Genomic DNA, 16,100 nt, shown 5'->3' on the forward strand with positions numbered 1-16,100 from the left:
AACACAAACCTTCCAGTCCAACCTGCATCTGAGCAGCATACACAGCTCTAATGCCTTAAAATGCACACTTTAAAAATGCCAAAGCAGAAGCTACCCTTGCCCTCCAACTACCATATGGTGTCAGATTCCAGCTCCATCTGCAGCAGCTTTGGTAGGCAGACCTAGACTCATGCTGCTCATGCTCCCAGTTCCTGGATCAGAGCTGGCTCTCACCCACAGGCTCTGCACTCATGTTAATTTGGCAAGCCCTGCTGATAGCCCAGCACGGGGATAAAGAAACCTCATGGCTTTCAGGCCAGACTTTCCTTATGTTCAAGGGTCCCAAAGCAAGGAGAGAGAGCACAGGGCTCTGTGTAGATAGGCTGTATCCTTTCATAGAGTAAATTTTCACAGCTTTTCTGGAGACTATATTTATGGCAATATCTCCAGTTTGGAAGATAAATAATGTCAAGGGAAGCAAAACCTCAATTTGAAGGATCTGGAAGACAAGGTAGATAAAGCCTGGGAGGAAAAGATCATCTCCATCTTCATTTTATAGGAACAAACACTAGTTAACTTCCCACATTCAGCAAATCTCTCAAGAGACCAGCTTTAAGCTTAAACCTCTTGCAATCTTAGTAAGATTGCAAGAGTCTTGCTAACCCATAGCCTTAACCATCTGCCTGGTTTTCTGCACCCAGTCTTTTAGTCACCTGGTCTCTATAATAACAATTTTGCATTTTTGTTGTAGAGTCATTACCATAAAAACACACTGTTAGGAGAACATAAAATTAAACTACTAAAGTTATTTTTCATGTTCATTGCTGCCTATATGATCATTAGCATGAAGAGAAACACAAAGCTCAAAGAGAAAGATCAGTTGCTCCTGGAAACATTAGTGAGGGAACTCCTGTAGCGCACTGTAAGGCAGAATGAAATCTTTATTCCTTGTCTCTACAGGAGCGGGTGGATGCTCCTTGTTGGAGTCTTCCACTCCCTACAGAGTTGCTTTCTATGGGAAAGAAATAAAAATCACGGTAGCAATCCCTTGACTTCTATGTTCCCCCCATCAGCAACTGTACATGACTAACTGAACCATTTCATAACTCATTCCTCTGCACATCAGGAATCAGAGACTCTTCAACAGCTACAGACAGTGGTGGCACAAATCATCCTTGAATGAGTTATCAGTAGTGCTGACAACTGGCACATCTCTGCTGAGGAGCCAGAAGAGACCAAACAGGAGGCAGCATCTGGAACAATTGTAGTCATTTCGGAAGTGAACCTGCAACCCCATACTGGTGGAACACAGACTTTTTATAGATATCTCACAGAAGAATTTCACTCCTCCTTGGGCAAGCAGCCTCATCAAAATTCCTCCCTTCTCTTCAATAAGTGTGATGGATATTTACCAATAACTATATTTAAGAACATAACAACTGCTACTAGCAGTCACACCAAAGGCACAGTTGGCCTGCAGCTTATCTACAAGAGTTGCCAGTAGCGTATGGAACAAGTCAAGTATGCAATACGGCTTCCTCAGGGTGTGGAGGAGTCTTGAAGTAACTCAGTGACTCTCTCAAGCAAAGATAATGTCTTTGCACAGAATAGTACTTGACAGGTCTTCTTTAATTTGTATATACTTTAAAACAGAAATTTTAACCACCAGAGCATAATGTAAAGAGGAGTTTGAATATATATTGTGTGCACAGTAACTTCCTTTTTTTCCATTTTAAACATGATATCAGCTAATTTGCATGCTTTCACTTAGCTCTTACAATGAAAGAAATGAAGTGGCATGGAGTTACAAGTGGGTAACAAGTCTTACAGATTTCTATCATATTTCCTCCAGTTGCCATTTTGAAAGACTTCTTCCCACCCACAGAACCTTTTCATTATCCTTGTCTCTAACAATTAAAGAAGATGGCTCAGCATCACTGAGGTAATGCTGTCTTGCAAGAATAGGGTGTACATTTTTTAAAAGCTTCTAAGGCAAAGTCTGCATGGGGGCATCAAAAGGGGAGGCTAACTTGTGATGTGGATGGCTGTGCCCCAGGAATGCAGCCATCGTAGTGTACAGAACCTCCATTGTCAAACATGATTTCTCAGACTTTGATCAACAGTCATTGAAACCTTGTCTTGCTTGAATCATCCTCCAAAATGCTCTTCAGCTACTCTTTCTGACCCCACTCATCTCGCACACCTACTCCTCTTAGAGAAATAGAGGTCTGAAGATTTGTGCTATAATCCTCTACTGGAAGGGTCCTATCTGGTTTAGCAAAGATCCCTTCAAATAATCTATGAAACAGAGCCAAGCAGTGCTTCAGAGTAACTGTGTTACAGCTTTGGACATTAACCCATGTGTATCAGCAGTTTGGTAACACAGATACATTTAAAACAAGTCAGCACACAATACAGAGGTGATGTAATATAGTAATATAATACTCTGTCTTATGCCACTGGGGTAAACACTTGACACAGCAGGAGGTGAAAGAAGATATTCAACAGCTGAAACTAAGATCCAATCCAAAGCAGTGGCAATTGAATCAGATCTAAACAAGTAAACCCACCTGTGAGCAGTTTGCACGAGCTCCTGAAGAGGTGCTGTGTTACTGTCAATATCTATCTGTATGTATTTCTTTAGTCTGGACATAACAAGCATCCTTCATTTAACTGAAATACTTAGGGATGGCTGGACATACCTAGGCTGTCGCTTGAGCCATCACAGTGATTTTTCTTATCTTCAAAAAGTCATACAAGTCCTCATGTCAACAGCTGTTGTTATCTTTTGGTTCAACACTAATGATGTGCTTGGCATGTTGTGCCTATCTACAAACATCATTCTAGCTTTAACATAGACATAATAGCCTAGAGAAGCAAGGCCAGTGTCTTCACTGTCCTCTTGGAAAGGAATAGGATTTGTCCTCTAACAAATGTCTCAGACCTCACAAAATCATCCTCTTATTACAGCATTTTCCAGCTGTGCTAGTGCCAAGCACCTGCCATGTCATGCTTTCACCAAGTATTGTGTGAGGGCAGTTATTTTCACCATCTCAGTTTTTTCAATGGCAAGATCATCAATACTTAGGATGCGAGCCTTGTCCTTACAAAGGACTCCACAGCACACACATAAAAAAGGAATCACAAAGACTGGGGCTGTTTGAAGCCCTGTGTCTCTAATCTGATTTCCTACCAATGTTCCATAACCATAAAACTCCAGGAAACAAAGTTGTCATAGAAAGAGAAAAATAAGAATTCATGTTCATGTGGTCATTACAGTGCAGAAGGCATGTAAATGGAAACTGCACAACTCCTTTTGGGTGCATCTGTGTGTCTGAAGTTCCTCCTATCCTATCTCCTCTTTTCTCTTTTTCCATAGTTCCTCTTCCTTTTTTCTCTTTTCCCCAGAGGTGCAGACTGTAACTAGCATCACAAGCACTTTTACCCAGTTCGCTGAATTTCACAGTCCACTACACAACAGCTATTCCATCACAGACACCCCTTGTGTAGCACTAATCCAACATACACACAATCCTTCACTGCGATGCATAGACACATGCTCCTTCCACTGCCAAAGGCAGACCTTGAAGAGGACCTTTTGAGTCCAGGAAAAAAATTACACATGCAATCACACATACATATATTCCCCAGCTCCTATTTTATCAAGCCAGTCCTGCACAGCAGGAATATCTCTACCCTCCATCAACAACAGAACTGAAAACTCAACCATTGGGCAGACACAGAGGGCACTCACTGTGTACTGATGTGTCCTCCACCAGTGAACTTGGGCACATGTTGCCTCAGCTGGCAGAAGACCCAATCAATCAAAACAAGCCATAACCTCATGGATCTCTAATGGCTATGCATGTATTTGGGCCGCCAACAATCTTGTTCAGCTAGCTCAAATGGAGAAGTCCAACAGATATATAGCATCTGTAGGTTTGTTTTCTTTTTTCTCCTCCATGCCCAAATCTAAACTTATTTTTCTAGACAGGGCAATGAGGTAGGTGGAATTATGTTTTCTGCGGCTTTTCTGCAGAGGCCAAAATGTAAGAAAGCAAAAATTCACTTCAGCTGCAGCACAGCTCTATTGTAAATATGATGTTTCCCATCAGACTGCTGACTTTCAGCACCTGCCAAACACAAGCTCGTTTCCAAAGGCTGAATTCTGAGTCTCAAAGGCTAAATACTGACTGTCAGGAGGAGGGCTGCAGAAAGATGGATGCTGAAAAGTATTCTTTACAGCTCCCACATCTATGGCACTGCTCACATATTTTCTGCCATAAGCAATCCTCATTTAGAATGCAATTTCACATGATTCATTGCCACATACAATCCATATATCATAATCAGAGAAAATAACAAATAAGATACAATGGTCATAAATACCACAGTCTTGTTAGTGCAGGATTCTTCCTTTCACACTACAATCAAATATTATTTTAAAACTGCTGATCAACTGGGTAACCACAGACCACCCTGCTTTACAAGTTTCTAATCTTGTTTCTGGTATGATCCATACTTTGACAAGTTCTAGGAACTATCGGGCTAAATTAAGAACAGTCTTTTCCTATTGCTCTTCTGTTTTTTTTTCTTTTTTGTTGTATATTTTCCATGTGTTTTCCTCTCCCTCCCCCATTTTGTCAATAAAGTGTTTGCAATTGAGTGCAATGTAGTTTCAGAAGGAAATTGCTCCTTTTCTGCAGGTACATTTTGTTGAAGTTTGCAGCGTTTGTTGGAGTTTGCAGCCATAATTACCTGGAAAACCACATCTGTTTTAATACAAGTTAGTCCAGTGGTGTTTTGTTTCCTATTTATTTTTCCAAGATAGAACATCATGCAGTTTTTAAACATTAGCCTGTATCTTTAATTTTAACTTCCAAACCTAGTTCTCTGTTCTGCTTAGTATTTGCACTAGGAAAATACTCTCCCTTTCCTCCTTTAGGTTACTAATGGAAATACTCAGTGAAATGAAACATTATAGGAATCTCTTCAGGAGATCAATTTAATCCCATTGAAAATTCAATATACTCATGCTTTCCCTTTGTTTCATTTTCCTCCATGAAATCACTTCCATAGCAAAGACTTCAAATTGATAGTTTTACATGTCCAATTCACAAGTGGAACTCAAAGGATACTATTTCTGCTATGCAAAGCAGCTCAAAATTGGATCTTTGTGAGAAGCTTTTATACAACTGCATCACATCTCCTGCATTCTGCACCCTCCAAAAGTAACCTCCGAGCTAAGCATGAAATGTCTGTAGTTTATTTAACCCAGTGAAGGATTGGATCTTACCTTTTCTCCTTTTTCTCCTCTGCCATAAGCTCTGCCCTAGAAAGGAAGGGAGAAAAGGGTACATTTGATATCAGATGCCAAACTATGCTTATAAATATCATAATACATATGCATGTGTATATACACACACACACTTCATATATACATATATAGACACACACGTTACAGGACAGCTCATTTAGGTTAAGCAGCATTCCTTGGCAGCAACTTCTCTGTAATAAGAGTGATGACTTAAAACACAGAACTCGCAGCCCCAGAAAATGTCCTATTCTCCATTCTGGATGGAGTTTAACATTATGCTTCTAAAACCAAAGATGCCAATAGTCCTAATTAGATTGAATTTTAAACAGGGTTAAAAATGTTCTTGCCTAAAACCCCAGGCTGACATTTATATTGCTGGGAAAAGCTGGATATCACTCATCTGAATGCAAACTAGTTTAAACAGACTTGCCCCTTCTTTGTGTGCAATTGTGTTGTACTGCCCTTGTTCAGTGAACAGCTTTGCTAAAACCCAGTACATCCAAGTCACATATTTTAATTAAAAGGCTAATACTAGGCCAGTTATCAGCTGAATTCATGGAGAAATTTGTCCATTTTCCCTCTCCAGGAGAGGCTATTGGGCACCTGAAAGATCAGCTTCTGCCTGGGATAAATGAGCAGCAATAGATGCATATTCAACAAAGCATATGGCATTGCAAGAAAAGTCTCTGTGCACAAATATCAAAAAGAAAAAAAAAAAAAAGAAAAAAAAACCCACAGCACACACACAGACCACCAACACACAACCACTTTGTTTTCAAATGTTTCTTACTTACTGACTCTCCTTTTTCTCCTCGGAGCCCAGGAAGTCCTTGGCTGCCACTTTCTCCCTTGAAAAAGAAGGGATATCTGTATCAAAGATAATTAATTCCTCTTCCAAGAAACATGAAGATAACAGGTAAGACTTTCTCTTATCCTTCCTCTTTGGCCTCACTTGAGAGATATTGCACATTAGTCTTCGTTTTGTTGTTAGCTCATGAGTGACTTGTTTTCTTTGTCAAGTGGTGCAGTGGGACTTTGGGTAGGATTATGGACATTTCTTTTCCCACTGGTCTCTACTGACAAGATTCCAGCTCTTACCAGAACTAAGGGGGGGACTCCACAGCATTTATATTGATTTTAATGTCCAAGTTTTAAAATCTTTTTTTTTTTTTTTTAATGCTGCTGTAATCTCTCAGGATGCACTGGCAAGGCAAAGAACTTTTTTGGGTACCCCAAAAGACTTTATTTTCTATTAAGCCAGAAAAGACTACCCTCATTCAAAAGTGGTTTGCATAAGACCTTGAGAGTGCATACCTAAAAATGCAAAAAAAAATATTTAAAAGCCTTCAAGATTTAAACGTTATTTCTAAAATTCTAGTTTCAAGAAAGATTTTTCATTCATGCTAGATTTTCATGACTGGATGATCCCTGCCTGTTCTACCACAAATGTGCAACAAAGTCACTCTCCCTACTCATTCAAATGGAAGAGAAAGAAGAGCATATGGTGGAAAACTGAAAGTGTATGTAAAATTATGGAAAGAGGAATGAAGAATGGTGAAGTCAATACACTGAGAGGAAAAGCAAAAAAAAAAAAAAAAAATAGAAATTAAAAAATTCCATCCAAAGCTTTCCTCTCGCTCAGTTCCTAGGAGAAAATAATAATAATACTAAATTAGTTCATGGGGTAGGGATGGAAAGGATAGAGAGCCAAGGAGGATCAACCATTTGTTAAGTATCTATTAGCTACAGAGCTACAAGAGACTTCCAAAACAAGTACAAGAAAACATCTGCAAATCATTTTCATTTACCACTCCAGAGATGCAGTAATGGAAGAGGGTGCCACCTGAGGATATACCCCTGAACTAACCATAATTTAAGGCTATTCTCAGTATTGCCTGCAGATGCTTTGATTCCCTTGGCACCAGGAGCTGCTAGGTGCGGAGTGCACTGCCTGTATCCCCTTCCTTGCTCCTTCCTGGTCCTAACACAAAGGAACAGTCCAGAAATAGACTATGCTGAGCTCCCCATCAATCACTAACAAAGACTCTGTCTCTGTTTTTTTTGTGTTTTCCTCATCTTTTTTTTGTCTCCTAGTTTCTCTGCTTATAGTGACTTAAATTGCTTTGAAGCTATAACTTGGTTTGGTGGGGACACAATTTCCAAGAGTCCCACACCTGGAGCAGGATTTCTAAAGCACAAAAGCAACAACACATTCAATGACCCCTGCACTGCCCAAGCCTCCCCCATATGGGCTTCAGCAGTAGTAGTAGATTTAGTTTTAGGACTAAATTGAATTTGTCCTGATATGTGCCGATAAAATGTATTTAGCTATGCCAGATGTTCAAGCTTTTGTCCAGGATCATGCTTTCTTTTCCCCTGATGAGAACAGACTTAATCAGAGGCATGACAAAAATTTCTTTGCTTAACCTCTAGCATATTTGCCAAAGGGAAAAGTCTTCACAAGTGACACATATGTAAAAATAAAATCACAATCAATCTAATAGGCTGTAGCAAAGTTCATAGCAGGTTTTATACAGCTGTCTCTTAGGTCGCTTAAGACCAAACAAAACTTCTTTCCTATTTGGGAAAGAAAAATAATACGGATATTATACTAGAGACATCTGGTATTCACAAACTTCTCAAGTGAAGGTAGGCAAGATCATTTCTATGATATGAATGGCAAGCAATTTCTCAGAGAAGCAATTTTTTTCCTAAACTCAGAGCACAAATTGATACCAGTACTGAAATAGAGCAGAAGCTTGATGGCTGGCTGTCCAAAGCCCAACCAACTAGCATGTCTGCCTCTAAACAACACAGCAAGCATGATGTGCTTTGGAGGAAAATAAATTAGACCAGATTGCTAATTTTTTAGCATCTAATATTTAGTTATAAGACCTAGGTTCAGGTACATTTGGCAGTTCTTCCCAGGATATTTCCTGCTTCACTTCCCCCCCAGTAGCTTCCTTTACTGTAGCTCCTTCTAAAATGTATATGTTGTGTTATGTGTTACCCTCAATTTAGCAGCATGGATAATTGAGGTAGAGGGCTTCATTTGTGGGGGATTTTTCTCTCTAATAACTGAAAGAGTATCTATTTCACTCTGGGTTTGGAGATTTAAATTAGCAAGGAATAGCAACTTGTTAACTTCCCACACTATATATATATTTATATATATATATATATATATATATATATATATATTTTCCCCTCCAAGTCAGACAGTATCATAGGAAAGGCTTACCCTCATACCAGAGTCTAGAGCCTAGTCTGTCTTCAGTCCCAGAAAACAATAAAGCTACTGTGGCAGTCATTGACTAGATCTCCTGCAGGACACCCTTCAATATGGGATGAGCAGGTCAGCAGCTACTGCTACTGCAGTGGAGGCAGAGAGAAACTGCCTTTCTTGGAGAAAATCCCTTAGATCCCAATTAGAGGTAAACTTTAACCTTGCAACTGACCCTAAATAAGATATGCTTAGTAGTCACAGCATCTGTAGCAAAAATCATGATTTCTGATTCAGAGTCCTGGAGTCGCTCATTTTCCACCTGTTCCAGAGGATTTATTTTCTTACTCAGTAATTTACTCCTACTTCTCTTCCTAGTCAACTACTGTATGGTGTTTTTTTATGTGGCACTCACATCCTAGCATGTTTTAATCAAACCTCAGCAGTTGTTCGTAATGTGTAATTTATTTTGAGCATGTGTTGAAGGACTAGTTCTTAGATTCATGTAACCAGTGAAAACCCTTAATACTTTCTTCTAAGTCTCCAAAAAGTTCAACAAGCCTCCTTGCACAAAAAAAAAATTAAAGTATACAACCCTTGATGCATAACAAAGAGACAAAATGAACAAACCTAAAACAAATTACTAATATTTAAAAAACATAATGTAAAAGTCATTTTTTTGTGGAGCAGTCTTTCCGTAATAAAGGACCAGCTGCTAATAGTGGGAAAAGCTTCTGCTTTCCTCCCAGTGGCCAGTATTTCAGCATGGGTAACCCAGTGATGCTTCAAGAACAAAGAGGAGGAACAAGGTAATTCTTTGCACGTGGAGTAGGGCCATGGCAGTCAGCAAAGCTATGTGAGAACTCCTCTCAAGAGTGTTATACATTACTTAATCACAGCATCTCTGCTAGTCAGGAAAGAAACATTATTTGCTTTATTTGGCAGATAGAGAAGCTATTTGTCTCAAGTCATCGGCTGTTTGCAGCAAATCACTGTTAAAGTGTGGACTTGAATTGTCTCCTTGCCACCTCTTGGAGCCTAGGACACAGTCCTGACTTGGCTTTATAGAAGTCATGGAAAACTAAGGTCAAGGAGTCACTCAAAATTCTGCATAGCCATTCAGTCATCCACCTGCAGCATGAGGCAACTGATAGCAGAGATCTGTTATTTAAGCTGCCTAAGGTATTCAGGAAAGAGAAACAATATAGCTGCTCATATAGCCACAGAGCTGGAGTTTACCTTAGGTTTTAACTCTGTGCTTGGAGACGCACCATTACATAGTCCACAGATGTGCTTAGCACTGTCACAATATGCAGCACAGACACCCTTGCCAGTGCACAGACCTCAACACATCAGTGAAAGACACCAGGAGCTGCTGCACTGTAGTCGTCATCGCCCTTCTCGAGCCTCCTCTCAATGATCTCCCACAGCTCTGACATCCTTCAAAATAGCCCCTCATTACTTAAACTGTCACAAATAAAAATAGAAAGTTGCTATTTATATACACATGGAAGCAAAAAGAACTCTTCTGCAGCTTGAAGCAAGCATATCTCAGTGTTAATGGGCTCCTCTTCAGTGCTGCTAGCAAAAATATACCCCAAAACACATCCCCTCATAATTCGGAACTTCTCCCTGCAGCCAGAAGAACAAACTTATCAAAAAAGTCAGCGCTGACTGTGTCTGACCTTCCAAGACTCACAAGACTCAGAGACTGCATCTCTCCTTCCAGTGTTCTGTGATATTTGAGTAATAATTGTTGTGGTTTTTTTTTTTTTTTTTTTTTTTTTTTTTTTTTTTTTTTTTTTTTGTGAGGGGAAATTATTTTATTCAAACAAACAAATATAAATGTAATCATTGATGAACATGGACAGAACTTGCAGAAGTGCTTCAGACAAAAACAATTCTAATTTAAGATGGCTCCTCCTCCCCTTTTTTAAGAAAAAAAAAAAATCACACAACTGTTGAAACTGGGAAGCACTGAAGTCCCCATCTTGCACCTCTCCAGCAATCCTACAAGTGTCATTTTTCTTCTCGTACTGCTCTAGGTCAGTTATCTGCACAGCAATAACTGCAAGCACAGAAGGGAAATGTAGGTGTGTTAAATGTATGCATATACATGTCAAATAAGCTTAAAATGATAATAATGCATGATAATACAGAAATCTGTTAGCTAACCTACAGCTAACTAGTACTGCTGAGCAAGGCATAGTACAGAAGCAACACACAGGTTTTCAGGTGACTCATGATGAAAGCTGTGCATGACCTGTCAGATAGAAGTGGCTTGCAAAAAAAGCCAGTTTAGAAGTTCACAGAAGAGTTTCAGAACACAATTACTTTAAGTGACATAAAGATGCAATAAAGAAATTCAAAAGACATTCTAAAGTAAGGAGGAAAAAAAAAAAAAAAAGGAGAGGGGCAGGGGAAGACAGAATCCCCCACACTTTTTCAGAGTGATGCAAGTCTAGAGTCAGTTATATGCTAAATTCACTCATTTCCTCAAATCCTTCAGCTTACTCAGCACCCAAGACTCCTTAAAAACTTCTTATTTTTGTTATTAAAGGGATTGACTAGCACATACCACTGACCTTTTGACCTCTAGGACCTTCAGGACCAACTTGGCCCCTCTCTCCCTAAAGAAAAAGAGAGGTTTAGTCAGGTCAGTCTTCTCATCACATAACAAAGCAAGTGACCCAGCCCCACAGCAGATAATGGAAGGTCTTCCAGGTTTTAGCAGATTAGTAAAAGATGTGCTTTCAAGAACAAAAACATCCTTCTCCCCTCCCTCACAAAGTTCTACTTATAAACAACACAAACAGATTTTTAAAGACCATGGACCACTGCCCCATTCACCTCCGACACTCCTTCCCACTACTTAAGGAGAATCTCCTTATTAAGTAGGATCCCCTCATACTTATGTAGAAGGAAGCAGTCACCTGGGGCAAATAAAACCACCCCATTATTAAGGTGGGGTGGTAACTATTAGAATTATTAGACTAAAAAGAAAACACTTGGGAAGACGAACGTTTTCTCCAAAGACATACTACACATGAATAATGCAATGCCTGCTTCTCACTATAGGTTGCTTTATACTAATATGTCTTAAAATGCTACAAAAACAGGCTTTCTTACAATTCACTCATGTGGCATCATACCTCTATTTCCATCTCATCCATCAGTCCTCAAAGAAAACCCAGCTCTCACCTTTTCTCCAGCTGGACAGGAGCAATTGACAGTCTTGAGGTGGCCAACTTGTTCATTGCCAACAGTGGGCTTCACTTCAAGGGGTGGTGCTTCTGTCAGGACCGTGACCTGGCACTGTACCCAAACACTCATGGTTATTATGAAGCCTTCAGTGTCAGAAACCCAGCTTTCTCTTTTCCCCTCTTTAGAGAAACCATATTGTGAAAAATAGAGAAAAGGATGACAAAGTAAGCAATGAATCTTTTTAACCAGGATCTAGGGGAAAGGAAAGAAAGGAGGGTAGAAGTGTCTACTGAAAGCAGAGGAAAATAAGCAGCTACTGGTACTGTTTCAGTTCTTCCCCAATAAAACAGTGGGAAACATGCTGAGTATTTCATGCTGAATTTCTGTTGTTCTGTCATCACTTCAGGATTTGTTTCTCCTGACAGTTTGACATAGAAAAAGGGCTTAGAAATTTCTAATTCTTCATCTCTTAGATCTCTTAGAGTCATCTCTTCAGTGCGGTCATCTTCTGGCACTGCTGTATTATCAGTTGTATACTTAAGACTCATTCACTATCATTATAAAAATGACAAATCCACACTGGCACATCCCCTGATTCATGCAATATATTTCAATAAAGAGTGTTCATGTGAAAATGAATTCATAATAAGCAGCAGCTTACTGGTCCAGAGGGAATGTCACAGCAGGTTTCCAGCTCAGCATGTCGAGAATCACAGTAAATAACCATCCGCTGCAGATCAAACTAGAAGACAAAGTGAGACAATAGTCTTAGAGACAGTGAATTATTAAAGAATGCATATCCTTTTGTTTGGCTACAAACAGTGCAGAGGAAAATAAATAAAAGCCAGATTCATAGTGATTCTGTGAATACTGTAGTCAATATCTGTTTCTCCATATCAATAATGGACCAACATCTCAGCATGCTCCAAGAGCATGAGACTCTGAACATACCTATTAAAATTCTGATGCAGCTTTTCATATAAATAAGGAAGAATGCTGATATATGTGTCCTAGCCAAATTCCTGCCTAAGAAGATATATTCTGCCCACCTACACCCTTTCAAAAATTTTGTCGAGGCATAAGGTTTGCTGTCCTCCTGTTGTGCCCTGTGACCATTTACTCTTGTGTGAGAAATGATATTGCTGCCAGTAATATGAACGTTCCATCTATTTGGTGCATCTAAGAAAGATTACACAAGTCTCAAAACACCACAAAAACATGCATTTTATAACTTCCATACAGTTATACCAGGTTAACACTGCTACCAGACAATCCTGGTCCAAAGTGCAGATCTTAACCTTCAGGTTAAGATCAACTGTAGCAGAAGTCTCTTAATACCAGGATATTCTCTGAGGACTTGAGATTATCTCATGTCATTTCTCTTCTGAGTTAAAAAGTTCTCTTTTTTTCCCATCTGTCACTGCCACGTGAAAACCTTCACAGTGTCAAGATCAAACAAGAAAAGACCTTTACATGTGTAATTCAGTACTCAGTTCGCTGGTATTTGTGAATGACACTGTCTCTGGCTTTAATTATGACGCAATCTGGGACTACAGAAAAAGATCAGAATGATTAAAGGTTTTTCTCATTTTTAACCCCTACTACAGAGGGATCAACAGAAAACATTATCATATAAAATGACAATGTCTTTTGTGTAATGAGATGCAGATCTCTTAACTAAATGATGCATGTAACATTTCAGTAGGTGATGCTGCTTAAGGAAAGAGGCAATTACAATATCACATTTAAAAAAAAAAAAGGGGGGGGGGGCTGCAAGCCCAGTGCTGAACTTCAGCCCAGCTCTAGTCAGCACACACAGTACTTACGTCAATGGGAACGCTATCATACAAGCGTTTGCCAATCACAGTCTTTCCTTGAATGTCGATATTTTCCCTGTCTTCTATAGGCAGTGTCTGCACCAGTCTGCAATCTATGTAAAGGGTGACAGCATCTGACTGAATGCTGAGGGCGATTTTATGCCAGCTGCGGTCAAAAAGATCACTGACTCGAGTGCTTCGAAAGACCACCCTCACAGCATCCTTGGTGAGCCCTACGGCATTGTACTCTACTGCCTTGTTCTCCCCATCCAGTCGGATCGAGACCTGTGAAGAGACAGAAATTACTTTGCTAATGAAATGTATGGCCTCTTCATCCCTTCTATTGCCTGCCTCCAGTCTAGATTGATTCCCCACATGATAACCCCAAATTAAATTATTATTTGGAAAATATTTTGACAAAATATTCTTCAGATTAGCCTTTTGCCATTGTCTGAGACTCAGTTAGCCAAGTTCTCATACTGCACCCACCTTCCTGCTGCAAGTTCCTAGAGTCCCTTGGAGAATTAGTCCCAAAGCAGTAATACTGCATAACAGGACCAAGTCAGACTGTTTTAGAGTCATGGTAATGTTATAAGTACCACTTTTGTATCAGGCAGCAAAACATGCAGTCAAAGTAAATCACCCTGCTCTCCAAATATATGCACCCCCTTAAATTAGAGTGTGTTGCAAACAGTGCTCTATAGGAACAAGAAGACCTTTATTGCACTGTTGTGGTATCTTCCTTCTGAGAATCTGAGGCTACTTTACAAATAGTACTGGACTGGATTCTTCTCTTGGAGGTGTAACAGTTGTAACAGATGTTGTGTTCCCATTCTAAATGGGGAATGCATAATGCCTCCCCATATCTAAAAAATCGCTGTTAAAACAGGAAATAGCTCTTTGCTCTCGTGGCCTGTGGTCTTCTTGGGTGGGTGTCTCTCTCTAAACAGATAAAGTATTTTCTCTAAACAGAACTACACAAATAAAACAACTGAAAACCCAGAGAAGTATTTTAAGAGCAAGGACGGTAGATCTTCTCCACTCTTCCCAGCTAACATCTCTAACTGCATGCTGACAACAAGCAGGGTCTAAGAAAACCTTCCTGCAGGGGTTGAATTAAAGGTAAAGGTCTTTCAGCACAAAATATTGAAAGAAAGTCAGGCAAAGAGATTTTCATTAGTCCACAAGGAAAATGTAATGGTAGCTTAAGGCAAGAAGGTGTGTTCATGCAATAAATGGGAGAAAAAATATAAAAAAGGCTTCTCTTGCTGGCTGCAAAGAGCTTTGTACCTGTGGTATGCCGTACTTGTCAATAATTTGCCAAATATACCAGTCTTCTCTCCTGGAAGCCTTTCGGAATTTGAAGGTAGTTACAAAGGCATATTCATCAGGCAGACCTTGTGGGAACACATCCCTGGCATGGAGAAGGAAAAAGAGAGCAATATAACAGGCTTAACAGTGAAAAGCGGGATTTCTAACAAAACCCTCTGAATGTCCCAGCAATGCTTTCCAAAAGCATTACATCATTCCTTACAAACTGTGCTGATCTGGAAACCTGCAGTGCGATCAACATAAGCTTGTTCCCTCAAAGTGGCTCTGTCCATGAGGAGCCTTTCCCAGCTCCAGTGGAGAAGCACTCAAGTTAAGTAATTAGTAAGGAAAATTGGAAATTTGGGATCCATCATGTAAAAAGCTGGTTTTCATCTGAGTTTCAGTCTATGCTGCCTATAAAGCATTCTGTTTCTTTTCCAGATGGCACATCTGAAGCCCTCTGTTAGTGTACCAAGTTACAACACTAGTTACTGGAATGTTTCTTCCCCAAAACAAATGCAATGCCTCAAGCTTGCCCAAGGCAACATCTCTTGATGTCGGAAGAACAGAAGAATCTTCTCAAATCACACTTCACAACACATTCATCAGAGATTTACTCAGTGTGACACAATGATCTATGCTTACGATTGAAGTAACCAAAGAGAGCAGCTCGTTTGACTCAGCTCAACATTAGAACATAACATGACAATGAGCATAGGCATTTGGATAGAAGATACGTCTAACCCAATACCCATCGGGAGGTTTGTCACTGACCATAACTGAATGTCTAGGAATGAAGACAGAACAAACATGTTTCCCCTAGGCTCCAGCTCTTTATGATTCAGGGGTCAAACTGAGAGACAACTAAAGCAGTCAGCTTTCATAACTCTGTGGTTGTTTCTTGCATGGACCTTTCTATTCTCCATTCATTGACTTCCTTGAACTCAGATAAACCTATGGCATCCACAACATCATTTGTTAAGGAACTAAAAAAAGAACAAAACAGCAAATGAAAATTTTCTTATGGAACACATGACATCATCCAATACTACCTAGAAACTGGCACTGGAGTTCATTGCCAGAACTCAGAGGCACACAAAAGTGGAGGCATCTCCTGGAGTTTAAAACAAAAATCATATTCTGTAAAATCTCCAAAATATTTTGTTTTGCATTTGCAGCGAAGACTTAGAGCCATTTTTATTTGATGGCAAAATATGCAGTCATTTTTTTTAACGTGCTTTCTATTTCC

At 39.7% G+C, this 16,100-nt stretch overlaps 1 protein-coding gene across 1 annotated transcript in view; it reads right to left on the reverse strand.

Annotated features, from left to right (window-relative positions):
- COL22A1 (collagen type XXII alpha 1 chain) overlaps positions 1–16,100 on the reverse strand; it is a 183,613-nt gene that overhangs the window by 104,148 nt on the left and 63,365 nt on the right. Inside the window, exons 5-11 of the mRNA XM_026047153.1 lie at positions 14,831–14,954; positions 13,550–13,825; positions 12,385–12,465; positions 11,721–11,834; positions 11,105–11,149; positions 6,091–6,144; positions 5,276–5,311 (exon numbers count right to left, since the gene is read on the reverse strand). Of these exons, the coding sequence (XP_025902938.1) occupies positions 5,276–5,311; positions 6,091–6,144; positions 11,105–11,149; positions 11,721–11,834; positions 12,385–12,465; positions 13,550–13,825; positions 14,831–14,954 (730 nt within the window). The remainder of the gene's footprint in view (positions 1–5,275; positions 5,312–6,090; positions 6,145–11,104; positions 11,150–11,720; positions 11,835–12,384; positions 12,466–13,549; positions 13,826–14,830; positions 14,955–16,100) is intronic.

The sequence above is a fragment of the Nothoprocta perdicaria genome, unplaced genomic scaffold, assembly GCF_003342845.1.
Source record: "Nothoprocta perdicaria isolate Ctin4 unplaced genomic scaffold, notPer1 scaffold_48, whole genome shotgun sequence".
Classification (NCBI taxonomy): domain Eukaryota; kingdom Metazoa; phylum Chordata; class Aves; order Tinamiformes; family Tinamidae; genus Nothoprocta; species Nothoprocta perdicaria.